General features: G+C 41.3%; 1 protein-coding gene across 4 annotated transcripts in view; it reads right to left on the reverse strand.

Moving 5' to 3' along the window:
• Positions 1 to 22948, reverse strand: part of LOC122563974 (vascular endothelial zinc finger 1-like) — a 46878-nt gene extending 23930 nt beyond the window's left edge. For all 4 annotated transcript variants that reach the window (XM_043718355.1, XM_043718353.1, XM_043718356.1 and 1 more), the window contains exons 1-3: positions 22808 to 22948; positions 2665 to 3338; positions 1152 to 1215 (exon numbers count right to left, since the gene is read on the reverse strand). In XM_043718355.1, coding sequence (XP_043574290.1) covers positions 1152 to 1215; positions 2665 to 3338; positions 22808 to 22840 — 771 coding nt within the window. In that variant the 5' untranslated portion in view covers positions 22841 to 22948. The remainder of the gene's footprint in view (positions 1 to 1151; positions 1216 to 2664; positions 3339 to 22807) is intronic.
• Between the last annotated feature and the right edge of the window lie 894 nt (positions 22949 to 23842).

Below are 23842 nucleotides of genomic sequence, written 5' to 3' on the forward strand. Positions count from 1 at the left end.
TGTTTTATTTTAGGTTTTATCCATACTGAGCCACAATTTAAATCTCAGGTTAGGAAGTTTCAATTGACTTAACCTCAACAGATTCCTATGAGAGTGAAGATAAACTTTCTGACATCATTCCTGAACAGCATGGTTCTAATTTTAAAGGTTATGGAGGAGTTATTGTTTCCATCTTTGACAGCAATCAAAGGAAATTGCAAGCTAGTCAAGGACAAAGCCATTCAAAGCAGAAATTATGACTTTTCAGGTCACACACTGACGTTCTAAGAACTATTGCCAACTGAGTCGCTCTCTCAACTATATGGAAACTAATATAAACTGTGCAATAGTAGACTAGACATAGAACAGAACTGCAAATATAAAAACTAATCCATGCAAAAATATTCTGACCTTATTGGGTAGCGGAGTGCTTAACACTATTCGTTGGTTTTTCTTACACGAACATACATTCTTACCTTTCTCCTTTAAACTGGTCAAACACGTTCACAACAATTCATTTTCTCTCCTTTCTCAAATCAACTTCACCTCAAAAAACCCTTTAGGGCTTCAGAATCAGAGGGAAAACTAATTCACGAAATATCACTTACCTACAAATTCACAATAACATCCAGTTGTTTATTCTCCTCCCAATTTGAAACTCAAGATCGCTTCACCAAATACATCACCATTGCAATTGTGAGTCACATGTTTGTTTAATCTGTTTATATCCATCCCCCGCCCCCACCCCCTGGGGGGGGGGGGGGGGGGGGGAAGGATTAAGTGGAACAAAGACCAAAAATATCTTTCCGTTCCGAAGCAATCATATCGGCTTCAATCCTAACTCTTGCTTTCCACAGATGCTGCCAGACAGTTCCCCCAACAATTTTTTTTTTCCCTGATCTCCAGTTTCTGTCGTACTCTGCTTTTATCATCAAGTGAACATTTCCTGCACACCTCAAAAACACTGTCAGGTCACAGGAGGAGCTACACTGGCAGCACTTGGCAAAGGACCACTCCATCCTCTTCCAATAAGCACAGTAGATGTACCCAGGAAGAAAATTACATAAAGTGTTTTGGAAATCTTGACATTTTTGAAAACAACAAACTTTGAACTATACTCCATGTGAACATCACCCCTTAACTGGCTTTAAAACAGAAAAATAGAAAGTTACTTGGCATTTGAAGGGTCTCTCTGTGGAATGAACATGCTTGACATGACAGCTCAGATGATCAGGCCTGGAGTGGAAAGAAAGGTCATGGGTTAGATTGAAACAGTAGTAGTGTTTTCTTTATTAGTACAATACCTCCTTGCTGGGTCCATAAGTATAATGAATCAGGGAGGACAATCTGGGACACAACCCAGAAAATTCCAAACCATCAGCCTGCACTGTTAGCAGATTTCAGTCAGAACAGCATTATGGGGTTGCTATAATTGGCGTCAGTTCCTCTGGAACAGGAGGAATGTCAGTCAAGGATTCAGCTTCAGATTATTGCCCAAAAATTCTGATCAACACCCATATAGACAAAGGTAGAAGTTAAATGATTAAACACAGGCAATGCTGCCCAATTGTCAGAATGCTATTGACCACATTCCAAGAATCCTTGGTAACCTTATCAAGTGTACACTTATTTTCCTATCAATTTGCATCAAGGTACCACAAGTAAATGTTTATTAATGTGACCCACTGAAAACAACCATTGTGAAAGTGGCATGGTTCATAAAATTCAAATGGTACAAAGAAATGCAAGGAACACGGGTGCAAACAAAACTGAACGCAGGGTTGAATAGCCAGGGATCGAATCTTGGACTCCAAGGGACACTAGAGCTGTAGCTTAGACAGTACTCTCCAACCTGCATAGGTAGTCAGTCCCTGCTCTGGCTGCACACACAGCAGGAACATTACTCTGAACTATGCATCTATTTTGCAGCCAGAGGCACAAAATTTCTTGTGGAGAAAAGAGCAGTCCAATAATCAGCTATTATTCTCATATTCAACTGAGGCATGGTTTATGTACAGAAGAAAATCTACACTGAACAACCCTGGAGCAAAAGCAATCCTCTGATGTTACAATCTAGAGTAGCTACGAATTAAATAAAACAGTGGGATTAAGTGATGGCATAAGACTGCAATTTGACTGCAAACACAGTGAATGCACAGTCACCATTCTTGCTTTCAAATACCACAATGAAAGCCAATGTTGATTTTTGATGCAAGTGATTTATTTTTGCATTAACTGGATACACTTGTTTCAAAGTAACAAGCATTCAGGATTTAATTCTGAAAATCTATTTACTCTAATATCTATGGAAGTCAGCTAAAAATTAAAACAATTAGAGAAATTATGTTGTTGGCAGTCAACTACATGTCAAACTTCCAAAGCTTACAGTCAAAATATTGTTTTCACAATATCAATTCTTAAAAAACCAACAAGAACAGCGAAAAGCACAGTTTTCAAAATGAAGTGAGCAATTGAACAATTGCAGGAGATAGTTTCTGTTTAGCTTACATTGTGCATACATATTAGGATGTCATCGACAACAGCTAGATCAATTCCCTTAAAGCAAAACTATCGACTATATGAACAAAAAGGTTTGTTCATTTTCCTCATTCTAATACCCCCACAAATTTGTTCTCTTTTCTACTTACACCTTCTCAACATTTTCCAAACCTTGTTTAAATTTACCTGGAGAATCCTTTTCCACAAAGGCTGCAGATGTATGGTTTGTTGATGCCGCCTTCATGTGAGCGCACATGATAACTCATACGGTCCTTCCTCTTGAAGCGTTGCTGGCAAACGGGACACTCAAATGGTTTCTCATCCGAGTGGGAAAGTTTGTGCCGGTTAAGGTGGTAAACATCACGAAATGCTTTTCCGCACAGTTCGCAGCCGTGATTCTTTTTCACTCGTCTATTGGCGTTCTTACTGGTCGTTACACTCGAGGTGGTGCTGCTGGTGACAGTGGAGGTGGAAGCATCAGTTGAAGTCAGCATCCCTGCGACAGTTGACACTAACGTTGTAGTGGCACTAACAGCAGGCGCTGACGACATCAGCGATACCATGGTTGGCACTTTCTTGGGCCTTGACACCAACTTGATTCCAGTGTGGCATGATTCGTGTCGCCGGAGGTGATAACTGTCTCTAAAAGCCTTGCTGCAGTAACTGCAAATCACAGGTGTTCTGGTCTTCTCCTTCTTCTCTACTGTAGGTTTGGGTATTTCTTTGGGGTCAGGGGTTTTCGGAGCCTGAGGCAGAGTTGTTATCGGCGCTTGCTCACGTGGCTCAGTCGCTGAATGCAATATCGGCAGAAGGGTGTTCTGCACATGCTGCTGGTGCTGCTGTTGAGAGATATCAGCTGCCTATAAAACAGTGAAAATTAGTCAAACGTCATCATAAATCTTTATTGTACATGAAAACTCAATTACTTCCCAGACAGAGATCAACAATCTATGGTCAAACTCTCTTATGTTGGTTCCACAATTGCTAACAGCTTTGAATTTTCCCCACTTTAATTGCCCACTGGTATTTTCAGATGAATGATTACACTTAGGAAAATACCTGTTCCTATGGATTTGGGATACCTAAACCTGTAATTATTGATAAAAGCTCAACGGAATGCCGTCAGTTTTGACGTACACTGATACAAGTTTATTCATTTCCTAATGTAATGTCTTGCTTCTTCAGGCTGTACTCAACACAGCATACCAATGAAGTTCTTTTGAAGTATCATCAAGGATCTGTAGGGAAACAATAGAGTCAATTTGTCCACAGCAAGTTTTCAAACAATGAAATAAACTAAAACAAGTCCATCTGCTGGAGGTTAAGGAATTAATGTTGACCAGGGTACTCAATTTAATTCTGTCAAAATCTTTTCTATCAAATGAAATCAACAGAGGGTTCACAGTTTAATACTGCAGTTATTTGTATTTTATGGCTTGATACTCACAGCCCAAAACAATTTTTTAACTTAAGTAGTTTTAAAAATTCAATAGAACCTTCCATAAGGAATAGGAACAGGAGTGGGCCATTCACCCCCTTGAACTGCCCCATCATTCAACAGAATCATGGCTGATCGGACATTCCTCAAATCACGTTTTTTGCCCTTTTTCCTTCGTCGTTGATTCCCCGACTGATCAAGAATATGTCTCAGCCTTAAATATACACAAGGATTCTGCCCCCACAGCTCTCTGCGGCAAAGCAGTCCAAAGGCATTCAGCCCTCAGAAGAAATTCCTTCACACCTCAATATTAAATTGGTGCCCCTTAATTCTGAGACTATGCTAAATTCTGAGTGTAGATCAATGTTAGCAGACACTTATGTATCCAAAAGAACCCCACCAAACACCCTAGCTGAGGAACATGGGCATCTTCACCTTGAAGGACGAACAAGGAGTTTAAATTTTCTTTTTCTAATTGACTGTCAAAGCAGCAGATTCTGTTCTGGAGCATATTCTAACATTTGATTTCAGACCGTAAATTATCACCAGAATATACTAAGTATGAATACTTGAACAAGATATTTGGAGGCTGCAACGGAGCTGTGGCATAGTTTAAAATAATCATTCAGTGCTCTCAGAGCGAAGATGAGAATTTCGTCCTCAACAACTGTGTGGGAGTCATTTTCACCAATAATAATGTGGATATAATGGGTCTTTAAAAGCTAAGAATAAAGCAACTCCTTACTTCCTGGTGTTGGTTCCTTCATGGCTAGCCCTGCATCAGACTGGCAGCAATGTCCTTCACTACCTTGTTAATGGTTGCTTTTTGCAGCCATTTCTTGTGGTAAACACTGAGGTATCCCAGTAGAGTACAGTTTCTACTCATGCTTTGTTCAGCGATTTGAGCAAATAATTTCCAACTTGGATTGGGAAGGGGAGGGAGATACGTCCGGAAGCTTCCCTGATATAGGGCTTTTGCCCAAAACGTCGATTCTCCTGCTCCTTGGATGCTGCCTGACCTGCTGTCCTTTTCTAGCACACACTCTCAACTTTCTTAAGCCATGAAATTTGATGTTGATGACTCTCTAGGTCGCTTCCATCACAATGTACCACTGCAGATCTATATGACGGATCTTTCTGGAGGCCAGTAAATTGCTAATTGTTATTTACGACAAAATGTGTATGTTGGAAGTTGATGACAGTATGCTGTATAAAGGCCACCCATAACATAATAAGAAAGGTGCTGGTTGTTATTACAGAATCATCAGCCATGTCAAACTATTACACGACCAACATCACTTACCACTGTAGGCAGAAAAGCAAAGGATGATAAAAGTAGACTGTGGGGACAGAGGGGCTCGCACCATTAAAAGTTGTGTCAATGTGTTCATTTCCCACTTGCAATGACTATTTTCTGCAGTGAGTTCCAACATGAACCTTTTAAGCAGGTGAAGTGACTTACAATCATTGAATGTTGACAAAATACAAATCAGAATGAAAATGTTGTAATGTAGCTGCAACCAAAATCAAAGTATAAGTATTCAAATAATATTTTATTAATAATTGAAATGGCAGTGTTGCAGGAGATTTTAAATCAATTGTTCCTGATAGGTGAGGGATGTTTACAAGGTCAACATTTTTGGCAATCCATAATTGCCCTTTTATGCAAGTTCTGCTCCTCAAGTGTCATAGAACCTGTTGCAACAACATCAGCTCTTTTTACAGAAAATAGAAGAATGTTACTCAATGAGATTGACGCTTTTATCAGTAGACACTTGCTCAGTCCCTGTTTCGGTGCTACAATGTTTTCAGGATCATTGGGCTGCAGATTTGTTAGGAGCCATGAACATAGCTCATTATTATGATACAAGGTACACATGGTATGCAAGAACAAAACAAGATTGATGGGTTTGACATGACAAATTCTGAGGAGTTATTTCCCCTTGTGGCAGATATCCAGGATTAGGGGGCATTGTTTATAATAAAGCATTTCCAATTTGGGACAGTGATGAGGAGGAATATCTTTGTTCAGCATCATTGGTGTTTGGAATTCTCTTTCCTTTTTATATATCCAGGCTTGTGTTAAGACACATTTCTGACCTACGAGGGTTGGGGAGAGATTTGAGGCAGGAATATAGAGTGAAGACCACTATCAGATCAGCCATGACCTTAATCAATGGCAGGGCAGGCTCAAGGAACTATATGGTCTGTTCCTTCTCCTTGTATCTTATGATCTAACAAACTGGTGTTACTGTATTGCACCCATTAACAGCTTGGCTCACATTCATTATCTAAGCTGATAGAGGGGTAAAAACACTCAAATATGGTACAATTAGTTGCCAGCACTTGTGGAAACGCACTCCAGAAACAGTTTTTATTTTGACGAGAGTTTGAAGGCTGGCCATAAAACCATTGTCGAAGAAACTGGAGCAGGAGTAGGCCGCTCAATAGAAACATGGCTGATCCGACATTCTTTATGTCCACTTTCCTGGCCTTTCCACGCAACCTTTGGTTCTCTGACTGATCAAGAAACTACTTCAGTCTTAAATATACACAAGGACTGCGCCTCCACAGCTCTCTGTGGCAAGGAGTTCCAAGACTCCCTTAAATTGGCATCCCTTTATTCTGAGGAAATGCTGCCTGGAGCTAGATTCTCCTATGAGGGGGAAACATCTTCTCAGCATTTACCTTGTCAAGTCCCTTAAGAATCTTATATGTTACTATAATATCCTACATGAGATCACGTCTCATTCTTCAAAACTCCAACAATTACAGCCCCAACCTGTTTAGCCTTTGCTCATAAGACAATCCCTCCAAGCCAGACAGCATCCCAGTGAACCTTCTCTGAACTGCCTCCAACAAAATGATAGGCAGAAGTGGGTACTGCAGATGCTGGAGGTTAGAGTCAAGGTTAGAGTGGTGCTGGAAAAGCACAGGTCAGGCAGCATCCAAGGAGCAGGAAAATAGATATTTCAGGCAAAAGCCTTTAATCAGGAATGAGGTCTCATTTTCTTGCTCCTCGGATGCTCCTCACCTGCTGCGCTTTTCCAGCACCACCTTAGTCTTGACTCCAACAAAATCATACCTTTCCTTAAATAAGGAGACCACTGCAAAAAAACTGTTCACAGTACTCCAGATTGGTCTCAGCAGTAGAGTTGGCAGTAAGACTTCCCCGTTTTGGGTCTACTGTTGTTTATCATTTGTATAAATGACCTGGACGAGGGCACAGAAGGATGGGGTGGTAAATTTGCGGATGACACTAAGGTTGGTAGAGTTGTAGCTAGTGACAAAGAACATTGTAGGTTACAGAGAGAAATAGATAAGCTGCAAAGCTGGGATGAGAGATGGCAAATGTGGAGTTTAAATGCAGAAAAGTGAGGTGATTCACTTTGGAAGGAGTAACAGGAATGCAGAGTACTGGGCTAATGCTAAGATTCTTGGTAGTGTAGATGAGCAGACACATGTGTTCAGGTGCATAGATCCTTGAAAGTTACCACCCAAGTTGATAAGGTTGTTAAGAAGGCATACAGAGTGTTATCTTATTTTAGTAGAGGGATTGAGTTTCGGAACCCTGAGCTCATGTTGCAACTGCACAAAATTCTGGTGTGGCCACATTTAGAATATTGTATGTCGTTCTGATCACCACATTATAGGAAGGGTGGAAGCTTTGGAAAGGGTACACAGGAGAATTACTAGGATGTTGCCTGGTATGAAGGGAAGGCCTTATGAGGAAAGGCTGAGGGACTTGAGCTGTTTTCATTAGAGAGAAGGTGGTTGAGAGGTGACTTTATTAAGGCATATAAGATAATCAGAGGGCTATATAAATTGGACAGTGAGAGCCTTTTACATTGGTTGACGATAGCTAGCATGAGGGGACATAGCTTTAAATTCAGGGGTGATAGATATAGGTCAGATGTCAGAAGTAGTTTGTTTACTCAGAGAGTGGTAGGGGCACGGAATGCACTGCCTGCAACAGTAGTAGACTCACCAACTTTAATGGCATTTAAATGGTCATTGGATAGGTATATGGACGAGAATGGAATAGTGTAAATTAGGTGGGCTTCAGATTGGTTCCACAGGTCGGCACAACATCGAGGGCCAAAGGGCCTGTACTGCGTTGTAATGTTCTATGTTCCATTCCTATTCTCCAAACTCCTTTAAATAAGAGCCAACATTGCATTTGCCTTCTGATTACTTGCAGAACTTGAGTCCTCGTGAGATATTAAAGGGTTAATTATCTCTGCTGACCTCCAGAAAATTGAATATCCCGAGGCTAAGGTGAGATGTCTCGGTCTTACAGATAGAATGCAAGGAATTTACATTCCCATCCCTTGCCATTCAAAGCCATTTGCATTGGAATTTCCTCTTATTCAGAAGCCAATTTACATTGTCATCTCCTACTCCTTACAGTTTCATCCCCTATTCAGAAATTAATAAGAACATTATGGTTGCAATTTTGACTACTCCCTGTAGTTAAACAAAACGATTCACAACGGATTTGACCATTAAGGGATGAGTTACATTATACTGTTTCTGGAAATGATATGGTCACTGCATTGTGTCTTGAGTGGCATGTGACTGAGGGTTCTCTTTTGGGCATTACTGGCTGTGAGTTAAAGATTTTGTATAAAAATAGAACTGTTTCCTTTTTTCAGAGAGACCTCTCGACATGCTTTGCAAGCATAGTAAAGAGTGTTAAGAGTTTCTCCAAGGTTTGTATCGTATTGGCTTAATAAAATTTGGTTGTTGTTCACAGAAGTTAGTGAATTGCAGTAGCATCAAGTGTGTAAGAATCTCTCAAGAAAAAAAACTTAACACTCGTTCTCTCTATTTCATGTGTAAGTACCCCATGTCCTTTGTGTCGCAGTTTTCTGCAGTTGTTTTCAATTTTAATAGTATTCTGTTCTTTTGTTCTTTCTTCCAAAATGAACAACTTCACATTTTCCCACATTATACCCCATTGTCAACATTTTGCCCATTTACTTAATCTATCAATACCTCTCCGTAAACTGTTTGTATCCCTCTCCAACCTGCCTTTCTATCTATTTTAATGTTGTGCACAAACTTGGCTACAGTACCTTCACTTCCTTCCTTCAAGTCATTTATATATATTGTAAACTATCACAATCCTAGCATTGGCTCCTGTGGAACCCCACTGTTCACGGATCACCAACCTGAAAAAGAACCTCTTACCCCACTCGTTTCCTGCACACAAACCAATTCTCTGTCCATGCCAATATACTACCGCCAACACTGTGGACTCTTGTCTTATAACTTAACCTTTGTGAGGTTCGCCAAATACCTTGTGGAAGTCCAAATACAAACACATCTGCCCTGTATGGAGAAAAGACCAGTAGATGCTTCATGTTACTAGACAACATTAATAGAATGAAGCAAACAAAGTATAATTTTGACCATGAAAATGCCACACCTTTAGAAGTTTTGAAGGGTCACTGAACCAGAATTCTGCTTCTTCTCCATAGATCTGCCAGATCTGCTGAATTGCTCCAGCAATTTTTTTTTTATTTAAAGAATCTTGCTTGGTCATAACATAATTAAGATTTGTAGCTGTTACTCTTATGAAAAATACAAGTTGTTTGTGCAGATTAATGTCCTGTAATCACAAGTGAGGAATGCAGGTTTCTGACTTGTGCCAAGATATTCTAAGCAATTTAAAGTGCTCCATTACAGCATTGCCCAAGCCTGGGGCTGAGAGAAGAAACCTGACATAATCCTCCTGCACTTATGCAATGAAGTAGTTTTAACCTGTGTGCAAGAACTTTCAATATGATAACTTACTATTTTTCATAACAACAACAGGAGGAATCAAGAGAATATGTGAGTTTTTCAACAATCTGCACACAAGTTGAGTCAGTGAACTTGTGTCACAACGAAACTACATTAACTTGGTAAACAGCCAGTGCTTATATATAATGACATTGCCAAAGAGTTGGAAAGCTGACGTTACACTGGGATATCCATCTAAAAAGACTTTCCTGTTTACTAGTATTGCTAAGTGTGTGTGGATTTTGCATAGTTTGCATTTCTGTTATCAAAATACTGTTCATTCCCCTGCCTAACACAACATTCAGCTGTCCAAATATGTTCGATCTTCCCTAGAAAATCCAGTGAACAAAAAAATGATCCTCTCAAAGGATAGTTAATTGGACAGAGTTTCAGACCAAACAATAAACATTATGTAGCAAATTTAAGCCAGGGCTAGGCTAGAGAATTCAGAAACGTTAAAACTGTACAAACTGAACACAAATAAAATTATAAATTAAAAAAAATCAAAGCCAATCAAGGAAAAATCAAGAATTTCTTTCAACACATCTGAATCAAATAAATTCTAATGCATACAGTCACCTAGCCAGCTTCTCCAGCTTAGCATCAACAATTCTTTCTCTGCCTAATTTTTATTCCCTCTCTTCTCCAGGATCCATCTCCACTTACCTGCTCACTCCATACCCATTCCTTCCTCACTCCAGCATCATCAGCATAAAGACCACTTTTTCTTAGTTCTAAAAGATCTGAAGAGAGACCACTTGACTCGAAATGTTAACTCTTTTCTCTCTACAGATGTTGCCAGACTAAGTCATAGAGTTATACAGCGTGGAAATAGACCCTTTGGTTGCCAACTGCATACAAAATTGGCTTGATGATAGGAGACAGAAGGTGGTGGTGGAGGGCTGTTTTTTTCGACTGGAGGCGTGTGACCAGAGTCATACCACAGGGATTGGTGCTAGGTTCACTGTTATTTGGCATTATATGAAGGATTTGAATGAGAATATAGTAGGCATGGTTAGCAAATTTGTGGATGACACCAAACTTTGTGGTGTTGTAGACAGTAAAGAAGGTTATCTAAAACCACAAAGGGATCTTAACCAATTGGGCTGGGAAGTGGCAAATGGAGTTTAATTTAGATAAATATGAGGTGTTGTATTTTAGTTAGGCAAACAAGGGCAGTGCTTAACAGTTAATGGTGGGGCCTGGGGAGTGTGGTAGAACAGAGATCTAGGGGTTCAGGGGTCATGGTTCATTGAAAGTTACATCACAAGTAGACAGAGCAGTTAAGGAGGCATTTGGCATGTTTGCCTTCATTGCTCAGAGCACTTAAAATAGGAGATGGAACATCATGTTGCAGTTGCACAGGACGTTTGTGAAGCCACTTTTGGAGTACTGTGCATTATTCTGATCATCCTGGAAGGATATTATTAAATTAGAGTGGGTGCAGAAAAGATTGATAAGGATATTACTGGGACTGGATGGTTTGAGTTTTGAGGAGAGACTGGATCAGCTGGGACCTTTTTCATTAGAGCTCTGGAGGTTGAGGGGTGATCTTACAGAGGTTTATAAAAATCATGAGGGCCAATGGATAAGGTGAAAAGCAAAGATCTTCTTGCTGAGTTTGTCCAGGAATTTCTGTTTTTGTGTGCTTCAGGTCAACAAACTGGTCAGCCAATGTATACGTATTCATTGTTTGAGAGTATCTTGACAACTTGTAATGCCCAAAACTACAGTATGTAGAGTCGTAGTCATAGAGATGTACAGCATGGAAACAGACCCTTTGGTTCAACCTATCCATGCCAACCAGGTATCCCAACACAATCTAGTCCCACCTGCCAGCACCTGGCCCATATCCCTCCAAACCCTTCCTATTTCACCCCTCAGCCTCCGACGCTCCAGGGAAAACAGCCCCAGCCTGTTCAGCCGCTCCCTGTAGTTCAGATCCTCCAACCCTGGCAACATCCTAGTAAATCTTTTCTGAACCCTTTCAAGTTTCACAACATCTTTACTGCTTTCTACAGCAACCAAGTCAATTTCACAGCAAATACAAAAATAAACATCAGACACATTGAAGAAAACTCGTACATGCTCAGTCTCAAACTTTAAGCACTGCAACTCATCAGAATTCGTATTAAAAAATGTAGAAAGTCCAAATAATGGTCGTAAAAGCATCTAGAATAGCAAGTTGAAGTGTTCAGATTAAATTATGAGAATAAAGCACAGGTTTTTACATCCAAAGGCCAAACTACAATGTCAGTACACAAAAACAAATTGCTGGAGAAACTCAGTGGATCTGACAGTGACCATGGAGAGAAAACAGAGTTAATGTTGAGTCCAATGACCCTTCTTCACAATGATGTGCAACCACAGTATACCAGTTGTGCTATTTCTTTCATTTCTCTTCTACACTGAACGTTCTGACTTCTGTTGCAGTCTCTTGCTACAATATCGCCCCTGAATGGGTCATTCCTCACCCAGATAGCAAGGCATCCAAACCACAAAGAAATCAGAGTCGAGACAAAACGTAGATAAGTGCAGAGCTGGGCCGAGAGGTGGCAAATTGAGTTTAATGCAGAAAAGTGTGAGGTGATACACTTTGGTCGGAGTAACCAGAATGCAAAGTACTGGGCTAATGGTAAGATTCTTGGTAGTGTAGATGAGCAGAGAGATCTCGGTGTCCATGTACACAGATCCTTGAAAGTTGCCACCCAGGTTGACAGGGCTGTTAAGAAGGCGTACAGTGTTTTAGAGGGATCGAGTTCTGGAACCATGAGGTTATGCTGCAGCTGCACAAAGCTCTGGTGCGGCCGCACTTGGAGTATTGCGTACATTTCTGGTCACCGCATTATAAGAAGGATGCGGAAGCTTTGGAAAGGGTGCAGAGGAGATTTACTAGGATGTTGCCTGGTATGGAGGGAAGGTCTTACAAGAAAAGGCTGAGGGACTTGAGGCTGTTTTCGTTAGAGAGAAGGAGGTTGAGAGGTGACTTAATAGAGACATATAAGATAATCAGAGGGTTAGATAGGGTGGACAGGGAGAGCCGTTTTCCAAGTATGGTGAAGGCGAGTACGAGGGGGCATAGCTTTAAATATGGCGGGGGGGGGGGGGTTAGGACAGATGTCAGAGGTAGTTTCTTTACTCAGAGTAGTAAGGGTATGGAATGCTTTGCCTGCAACAGTAGTAGATTCGCCAACTTTAAGGACATATAAGTTGTCATTGGACAAGCATATGGACGTACATGCAATAGTGTAGGTTAGATGGACTTCAGATTGGTATGACAAGTCAGCACAACATCGAGGGCCAAAGGACCTGTACTGCGCTGTAATGTTCTATGTTCTCTCACTGACAGCTACACAAAGCTGTTTTCAGGACTGGCTGGGAAATGTTTCCCTCTGCCGAGTCCAGCTGGAGTGTTCCAACTGATCAGCCCAGCTGAGATCAGCAGAGACAAATCACTGTCCCTCAGATATTTTGTTGATGCATCTTGGTAGTTATGTACTGAACCATCAGGGAATTTATCACATTACCATCAAACTAGATATTTCTACAATGAATAGCTGTTCAGTTCCTAGGTGTGAATGCAATACACACCAAACTGTTATTGTTGCTGCTAATGTATTTTGCCAGTTTCACTGTAGTGCAGCTCTCAGGATTGCTGTGTTACTGAAGGTGCTGTTTATCAGATAAACATAAAGCTAAGGTTGGCTTTCTATGTTTATTCTGACAGACATTCCTGATAAAGGGTTTATGCCCGAAATGTTGATTCTCCTGCTCCTTAGATGCTGCCTGACTAGCTGTGCTTTTCCAGCACGATTAAAATACCCTGACAATATCTGAAGTTGTAAAGAAAGGCCAGCTAACACTTCTCCCTCAAACAGCCAAATCAAAAGCAGATTAAAGAATCATTTATCTCATTATTGTTTATACATGACTATAGTCTTTCTGAAATGGCTCCCACATTTGCCTACATACTAAACTACAAGCTACACCTTGTACTTCAAAAGTGCACAGGATAAAATTCCTCTTTTTCATATCCTGCTTACCCAAGTGTCAACACTTCTTACCTTCATACATCATTTGTGAGACTTGTATTTATGCAGCACCTTTCGTAATCACCAGATGCCCAAACACTTTACAAGCAATAAAGTACTTTCTGAAGTGTAGTCTCACTTGTCAGAGACACAGCAGCTAAGGGGCACACAGCAAATTCTCACAAACAGTAATGTGATAATGACCAGATAATCTGTCACTGTTTGCTGTTGATGCTGTTTGAGGAACAGATGTTGACCAGGACACAGAGAACTCCCCTTTATTTCTTTGAAATACTGTAGGACCATGACATTTTTCACGGCTACACAAGAGGCAAGTCAGGCCTCAATTTAACATCTTGCCCAGAAGTCCAATATGTAAACCAGTCTTGATTTTTGTGCTCAAGCCTTGGAGTAGGCTCCCAAACGGACACCCAGTCTACTGCTTGTGAAATGGAACAACATACTGCTCGAGAAGAGTAGGATTGCTCTTGTATTTGAAGATATGACCTCACTGGGACAAATAGGTTAACTCAATATCTAGCTGTATCTAGCTACACTAATCTGGGACTACTTAACACGTCTGAAATAGTAACAATTCACATTTAAAACAAATGTTTCATTTTCCCTGCACTAATATCCCACAGTTGAGTACAAACTAAAATTAATTTTAATTCTAGAAGTCACATAAGTAATTGTCTGACATGCAGACCCATTTAACTAAAAATGAAAAGATCTGTCCCTTGGCCTTAATTCCAACTCAATAGAGATAACACTCATATGTCTGGATTCCTCAAATCCTCCAACCCTGGCAACATCCTTGTAAATCTTTTCTGAACCCTTTCAAGTTTCACAACATCTTTCCGAAAGGAAGGAGACCAGAATTGCATGCAATATTCCAACAGTGGTCTAACCAATGTCCAGTACAGCCACAACAAGACCTCCCAACTCCTGTACTCAATACTCTGACCAACAAAGGAAAGCATACCAAACACCTTCACATTTTCATTAGAAAGATGGAGGTTGAGGGGGGACCTGATTGATGTCTACAAAATCATGAAAGGTTTGACAAGGTGGGTAGCAAGAAGTTTTTTCCCCCCCAGAATGGGGGACTCAATTACTGGGGTCACAAGTTCAAGATGAGAGGAGAAAGGTTTAAGGGAGATATGTGTGGAAAGTTCTTTATGCAGAAGGTGGTGGTGCCTGGAACACGTTGCCAGTGGAGGTGATACAGGCAGACACGATAGTATCATTTAAGATGTATCTAGACAGATACATGAATAGGTAGGGATACGGATTCTTGGAAAATAGGTGACAGATTTCGAAAAAGAACCTGGATCGGTGCAGGTCTGGAGGGCCAAAGGGCCTGTTCCTGCACTGTAATTTTCTTTGTTCTTCCATGTCGTCGGGTGGCTTGGATTCGGTGGTTTCATGAGAATAAAATCCCACTTTTTGGGTGAGAGAGATTAGATTAGATTCCCTACAGTGTGGAAACAGCCCTTCGGCCCAACAAGTCTACACCGACCCTCCGAAGAGTAACCCACCCAGAGCCATTCCCCTGTGACTAATACACCTGACACTATCGGCAATTTAGCATGGCCAATTCACCTAACCTGCACATCACATCTTTGGACTGTGGGGGGAAACTGGAGCACCCGGAGGAAACCCACGCAGACCCGGGGAAAATGTGCAAACTCCACACAGACCGTCACCTGAGGCTGGAAAGTCATAATACTAGAAAGTTAAGAGCCAGCAAACAAAAACCCAACATCTTCAGGATAGGGAATTCTCTACAGGGCAAAAAGTCTTTAAATTTGTGCACATTCATGCATACAACTAAATATCATAGTGGTCTCCAAAAGATTAGATGTATAAACAAAATGTTGATGAGCAAAAAAAATTTTACACTCACTCATTCATCCCTGACTTTAAAAGAAATAACAAGCATTAATGAGTTGGCACTAAATACTCACCTGAAGGTATTATCCTGAATTAAACTAAACAGCTGAATGGGAGGTTGACATAATTAATTGATGCATGGTACTTTCGCATCTTTGAGAAACTGATGACTGCAAGTAGTGGAGAGTCAGAGTTGATAAAGTGTGGTACTGGAAAGAGCACTGCAGGTCAGGCAGCATCCGAAGAGCAAGACATTCAATGCTTTGGGCATAATCCTTCTTCAGAACCGGGCAGGGAGAAGGGGGCTAAGGGGTAAATGGGGGAAGGGAGGTGGGGCTAGGGGAAAGCTCAGTGGTATGGCAGTATGTGGACCAAGGTAGGAGCTGATGGTGATAGGTTGGTAGAAGTGTGGAGCAGATAGGCAGGAAGGAAAGTGGACAGCTCGGTCAGATCAAGAAGGCAGATCTGAGTTAAGAGGTTGGATTTGGGATGGGGTGGGGCTGGAGAAGAGATTTGGAAACTGGTGCCATGTGGTTGTAGGCTCCAGAAGCAGAAGATGAGGTATTCCTCCTCCAGACATATCCATTCTGGGCCTCCTGCACAAGGCCACCCACAGACTGGAGGAGGAACACCTCATCTTTCACCCACGCAGCATGAACTCTGAATTCACCAGTTTCCAAAACTTTTGTTTCCTCATCCCATCCCAGATCCAATCCTCTTAACTCAGATCCACCCTTTTGACCTGATCCACTTGTCCATCTTCCTTCCCACATATTAGCTCTACACTTCCACTTACCAATCACAATCACTTCCTACCTTTGACCATTTATTGCTATCCCACCTACCCTTCCCTGAGCCCCCAACCCCCAAATTTATGTCTCAGCCTCCTGCCCAGTCCTGAATAAGGTTTATGCCTGAAACATTGACTCTCTTGTTTCTCTGATGATGCCTGACCTGTGGTGCCTTTTCCAGCAATGCTTTATCAACTTTAGCATCTTTGTAGAGTAAAATCTTTATTGTTCAGCATGCACACAGAATAGCTGATGCCAGTTAATCAAAAATGAGTTACCTAAAGTTGTGTATTTTCAATTAATCCTGGGTGATCGTTCACAAAGCTGGGTGTTGAGATCTTGCAAGCAGTGAGGGTGCAGAGTGTGGGAATCTAGCAAGGGGTACTGAGGAAACACAGTACCACGGATAACTGCTATCCATACGTTTGACAACTTCTAACAGTTGAGTAGAACTTTTAATTTATTCACTTTATGTGGGTATCATTGGCTAGACTAGCATTTAACACCCTGCCCTAATTGCTCAGACAGCAGTTAAGAGTCAACCATGTTTTTCAGAGTCTGAAAACACATGGAGGTCAGACCAGGTAAGGGTGGCAGATTTTCTTTCTTCAATTACATTAGTGATTCAGATGGATTTTTACAACAGTCAGTAGTTATGTGGTTGCTATTAGATTAGCTTTTTAATTCCAGGTTTTTCTATTGAATTCAAATTTTACCATCCGTCAAAGTGAGATTCCAATCTAAATCCCTAGAACATTAGCCTGGAGTTCTAGATTACTAGCCCAGTAATATTAGAACTATGTTACCCACCTCCTTGATGGGGAATGGATTATTATTTGAATAATGTGCTATTTGAAAAAACCTAACACTGAAAAATGACTGGCATTTAAGAGAAACAAGCTGACAAAAGTTCCAGCTCGTGGAGAATTCTAAACACAGAGCGCTTACTTTTTAAATAAAGAAATTATTCACTGGATGCAGAAGTCCCTGGCTAGGTCAGCTTTCTTGCCCATTCCTAACTGACCAGAGGGCAGTTAAGAGTCAACAGCATTGCTGTGGATCTGGCGTCACATGTAGGCCAGACCAGGTAAGGATGGAATTTTGCTTCCCTAAACGAGATTAGTGAACCAATTGGGTTATTCCAACAATCGACAACGGACTGATGCTCATATTAGACTTCAGGCTCTCTGCCTGTATTCCTGCTGAACGGCTTTTGCCCGAAACATCGATTTTACTGCTCCTCGGATGCTGCCTGAACTGCTGTGCTTTTCCAGCACCACTCTAATCTAGACTCTGGTTTCCAGCATCTGCAGTCATTGTTTTTACTTAGCTCATATTAGACTCCCAATTCCAGGTTTTAACCTGAATTCAAAGTCTACCATTTGCTGTGCCATACCCAAATGTACCAAGCTGTTGGGTTCAAGCATAGTGATGCACTCTGCTGATACGGATAATCAGGCTCAGATGAAACATGGCAACTTGGATGAGGTACCATAGACCGGACAACTTGTATGAAACCGTATCCCAAGCGCTCTCAGTACAACCTTCAGAAGGTGCCATAAAATTGGACAGCATCATGCTCTTAAAATGAACAGTAGCAACATTTTGAAACCTAGTCACCTGCTGCAACCAAAAGCTAAGTAGCCTATTCCATCAATAGGACAACTAAGACCAATTAACAGAGGAACACCTTTTTGTTCTCTTAATGCAGTAATCAACTTCTTTCACAACATTATTCTAAAGTCTATAATAAAGCCAAAATTGTGTAAAATACTACTGCCAGCAACATGACAAATTAGGCAGTCACCACCCAGTAAACCTCTATCCCCTCACCAAACTTAACATCTTTCTATCACAGACACATCGGTGCGCCAGGTCTAACCACCATTCACCTTTTAATGGTGCTCCCTCATCAGTAGCAGGACTTTCAGCTTCCACTTTGGAGTCCTCTACCTAAGCCTTGCTTGTGTCACTTTATTTCCTTCCTTTAAAAATAAAAATCGCAAACAACTTTAGCCAGCGAAAGTCTTCTCAAGACCTGGTCACCCTGAATAACCCCTGTTTCCTGTCATACATGCCCCAACTCGCTCTTTCAAGCCTTGTCCTGCCCCTTCTTCTTCCCCCATCTCTCTACTTCTATTCATCATCTTCTTCATTCACATCCCAGCTCTCCTCTCTCCCATTGCTTGCCAGCCGTCTGAACAGTTGTTCAGCTTGACCCATTTTTACCTGTATGGTTGCACTATTGATTGGGTTGTCTAATATTAGGAACAGAAGAAAGACATCAGCCCCTCAAACATGAACCTCTGGCATTCAATACCATTACTATTGGTGTACAACCTCACACCACATACCCAACTTTAAACTTCTCAGTTAAAGTTAAAAGCTGAAGAGTTCCAGCCTAGTTTCATCCTATCCTTCACTCCTGAGCTGCTTGACTTCAATGTCGAATCCAGCCCATAGACCTGGACTTCTCGGTCAGTGGAAATAGTTTCCTTATCTGCTCCCCTTAAAATCTTTAAAACTCTCAAATTATCTGAATCTTTTAAATTCCAGAGAATACAACCATGGTTTGTATAATCCCTCCAATATCTCAGTAATCACCTCCAGCTCTGCAACCCTCATATCCACTAATCCAATTCTGACCCCTTCAGCATTCCTGATTTTAATTCTTCCACCATTGATCGTTATAGCCCCATAGTTGTCAAGATCCTAACCTCTGGAATTCCCTTCCTGAACCTCCATGAATCTTTCCAGACACTCATTCTGAACACCTACCTCTTTGACCAGCCTGTCCTAGTTTTACCTTAGGTGCCTCAATGTCCAGTTTTGTTTGCTAATCACTCCTGTTAGGATCTTGGGGAGGCTTTACTGCATTAAAGACACAAGGTGCCGTTGAATATTTTATTTCTTGCTGAGATGTGGTTCAATGTGACAGCAGTTATTCTTTTAGGGCTGTGAAAGGAGATGTCAGCAAGCTATCGGTTCATAAGGAAAATCACTAATAAGCCCAATTCTGTCCTCACTGCATACACATGGGTGCATGCTTATCAGGAAATGCTGGATAAGGTTTCACTGAAACCCCGATAGTTTTCTCCTCTCTAACTCAGGAGCAATGAGACTCTCCACTAGTCCCTACTTCAGTTGAAATTAATCATAAATATTGGGGTTGGGACAAACATGAGACACAGAGCACTCAAGCTTCCTCAGAAGTCAATTTCACGGTCTCCGACAGCAGTAACCAGACATCAAAGTCCACAAAAAGATTGGCCATGATTTTATTGATTGGGTGAGCAGGCTCAAAGGGCCAAACGGTCTACTCCTGCTCCTAGTTCTTATGTTCTATCAATGCAGTGCTCTCCAAATTTATTCCCCACTGTCAGCTCACTTTTAGGCTTGAAAACTGTCGTAAGCCTCAGTGAGAAATGAGAGAGAGTGAAGGCCTATTCGAGCAAAAGCTCGACTGTAGAAACTTGACTGGAGCTCCATAGCAGCCATTCCTCCTCAGATCTTGCAATGCCAAAAATTTAGCTCATGACCTCAGTGGTACTGACAAATATCATGCATTATGCAAGTGTAGAAATGTGCAGGATCTTATATGAATGCTGTGCTGGAACAATTATTTACTTTAAACATAAACCTAAAGGACCCTATACCAACAACGAGCAAATCAAATGTCATTTACAAAACACTATGCAAGGACTACATTGGAATCAAGCCACCAGGATACACGAACACCAACTAGCCACCAAAAAACATGACTCACTATCACCAGTACCCTTACATACAGATGGAGGAGACACCAATTCGACTGGGTCAATACATCCATCCTAGAACAGGCTAAACAGACATGCACAGGAATTCCGAGAGGCCTGACATTCAAACCAGAACTCTATCAACAAACACATTGATTTGGACCCCATTTACCAACCTGAGAAAAAGAACCACCTACCTTAACAGACTAAGACACACAAACAGAAAGCAGGACTTACAAGCTGAATGTATACATTGATAAATAAAAGCTTATTATGCATATCGAACAGTTGCAGTGCACGTGGAAGCCACTCAGCCAGGTTTATCTGTGCTGGCTCTCTCCAAGAGCAGCATACCTGGTCCAATTCCCATAATATTCCCTACAATTCTAAACATTTTTCTGTTCACATTATTATTCAGTTCTCTTTTCAAGGTCTCTTTCATAGGCTCAGGCACTGCATGCCAGATCCTAACCACACAATGCATAAAATGCAAAGAAGGTTCATGAGACTGATTCTCACGCAAAAAGTTGAATAGTCTGGCATGCAGTGCATTACATTTTGGAAGAACAAGGGCTGATCTCATTGAAAAACATCCAATTTTTAAGCATAATTTTAAAAAAATATTTGATAGATTCAATACTGAAAAGCTGTTATCGCTGATGGAGAAATTAGGGACTACAGTCTTAGATTAAAGTAGTCTGTTATTTAAGATGGAGATGAAGAAGCATTTTGCACTCCAGGGCACACTGGTCATTGAAGATATTCCACTCACAGACTGATGGAATTTTGAACATGATGGATAATGGTGATAGTTAGTCATTAGTGCATTAATGAGTGGAGAAGGTTTTGAGAACCAAATGCCCATCATCTTCTCCAAGTGTTCCCTATGTTCTTATGTGGCACAATATTGTTCATTTTAGATGTTTGTTCATTTTATAGAGACAGAGAGAGAAAAGATGGACAGACCGACGGTGGTGGGGAGAGAGAGCGAGACACACAGATGGCCAGAGGGAGACAGATAAGCTTTTATTTGTCATTTCTACCATATTCAACTGATATGGTAAAAACGAGACAGCGTTCCACCAGGACTGAGGGTGCTACATGGATAGCACATACTACACAATCGTACATGGCGTAAACATGCCTAAGAAGTGCAAAACACGCAAATTACAGGGTAATAGAAGAATGATAAATAGACATTTTTCTAGCAGCAATACATGTCTATTATTTATCATTCTCCTATTACACTGTAACTTGCGTGTGTTGCACTTTTAAAAAATATAATGCAGTTTTTGCAGCACATACCATAGCTGGGATGCAGAGTCATTATTTGACTAAAACTGCCGCAAATTCTAAACCCTTCAAATCATAACACTTTCACTGTACAAATCTCACAACTCTCAGGGAATTGCTTCTGAGAAAACAGCTTTGCCAGACTGTCACAACACCTTTTTCTTTAAAAAGACATTCAGGTGTAACACAACGTGCTGCTTTATGTCAAATCTATGTATTTAAAAGATCTGAAAATTAACCACATTTGTGTTTGATAGGAGTAGCTTGAAAACATGAGACCATAAGACATTCAGCCCATTGAGTCTGCTCCACCATTCAATCATAGCTGATAAGTTTCTCAACCCCCTTCTCCCCGTAACCCTTGATCATCTTGACAACCGAGAACTTCTCATATTTAAATATACTCAAAGACCTGGTCCCCACAGCCTTCTGTGGCAGTGAATTCCATTGATTCACTACTCTCTGGCTGAAGAAGTGCCTCCTTATCACCGTTCTAAAAGATCTTCCCTTTACTCTAAGGCTGTGCCCTCAGGTCCTAGTGTCTCCTACCATTGGAAACATCTTTCCAACATCCACTCTGACTAAGCCATTCAGTATTCTGTAAGTTTCAATTAGATCCCCCTCAATCTTCTAAACTCCATCAAGTATAGACCCAGAAACGTTTCTCATTTGTTAAGCTTTTCATTCCTGAGATCCTTCTCATGAACCCTCTCTGAACCCACTCCAGAATCAGTACATCCTTCCTGAGATATGGGGCCCAAAACATATGCTTTAAACTAAACAAACTGCATACTATTGAATAATCAGTTGCTTGGGAACCGATTTCTAAAAAAAAAAGACACAAAACTACATGCAAGGAACAGGTGCTTCTCTTTGAAAGTAAATAATAAATAGGGCAGGGAAATTGGGTTAGTCTAGTGACAATTCTTCCTTGTAAATTTACTGCACAATAGGTGGGCTCAATCGTAAACTAAATTCCAGATGCCCTTGGATTGACAGGGATTGCACATTGCTGGCTGTGGTTTATGTGTAATAGCCAGATGTTCAAAAACGCACCCTCTTGCATTTCGTCTCGAATAAGAGAAGTGGTTTATTTCAGGGAATGAAGCACTACCGGGTTACAAACCAGCTGGAAGCCTGCATATGAGTGTGCAGCTTGGCTGGGTTTGCCTGCAGCTAAAACCCTTTAGTGAAGAGGGAGAGAGAGAAAAAGAGAAAGAGAGGGGGGAAAAAAAACTTGCCCGATCCTTCACTTCAAAAAATGCCGACTTTCGGGCTTCAAATTCCGACGCTTCATTCGGAGCCCCGGTCCCCCCCCGACTCTCCCCACACCCTCACCTGAAATATGAAGGCCCCCCAGGCCGCTTCCATTTCGCCTCCGGACGGGGAGCAGACGGGGAGAGGAGGCCACAACAAAGCTGCGGAAAACACTGTACTCGGACCAACATGGCGACCGCCGCCACTTCCTGTCACCTTTCACCTCCCCCCGCGCATCTGGGAGCAACCATGTGCCGAGGAGTACGGGGGTGTCCGATACAATGGGAAGAGCTACATGTTGCAACTTGGATCCACAGACAGCTCGCTCTGCGTTAGACCCCACTGAGAGTACTGTGAGCAAATATGGACACACACAAAACCCCTCAGGAAGGGAGCTGAATGAAGGTTTACAAGAATGATAACAGCATTAAAAACCAAAGAGCTGCAGGTGCAGAAACCAAAACAAGAAATTGCTTGGGGGGTAACCCAGCAGGTCTGGCAGCAGCAGTAGAGAGAAATCAGAGTTAACGTTAAGAGTCACTGGAGCCAAAATGTTAATTCTTGATTTCTTTCCTCGGATGCGATCAGACTTGTTGAGTTTTCCCAGCAGTTTCTGTTTTTATTCACCTCGTGTCTAGTTCTGAAGAAGCGTCACTGACCCCGAGACATTATCTCTACCAACAGATGCGAGCAGACCTGCTGAGTTTTCCGAGCAATTTCTGTTTTCGTTTCTTGAATAATACCAGGACTTCAGGGGTTTAAATTATGAGGAAAGATTATGCAAATTAGACCTTTATCCTCCAGAATTTAGAAGGTTAAAGGATGATCAAATTGAGGTCTTCAGGATAATAACAGCAAAAGACAGAGGACATAAACTATTTCCACTTGTTGAAGATACTACAACCAGGGGCATTGTCTAAGAAGTAGAGCCAGGCTATTCAGGAGAGATGGGAGAAAGTAATTCTACTTGCAAAGAGTAATGGAGGTTTGGAACTCTCTTCCTCAGACTGTAGTCAATGCGAATTCAATTGTTAAATTTAAATCCGAGATAGACATTTTTATTAAGCAAGGATATCAACGGATATGGCCCAAAGCAGGCATATGGAGTTAGGCCAC

This window comes from Chiloscyllium plagiosum, chromosome 28 (assembly GCF_004010195.1).
Source record: "Chiloscyllium plagiosum isolate BGI_BamShark_2017 chromosome 28, ASM401019v2, whole genome shotgun sequence".
NCBI lineage: Eukaryota > Metazoa > Chordata > Chondrichthyes > Orectolobiformes > Hemiscylliidae > Chiloscyllium > Chiloscyllium plagiosum.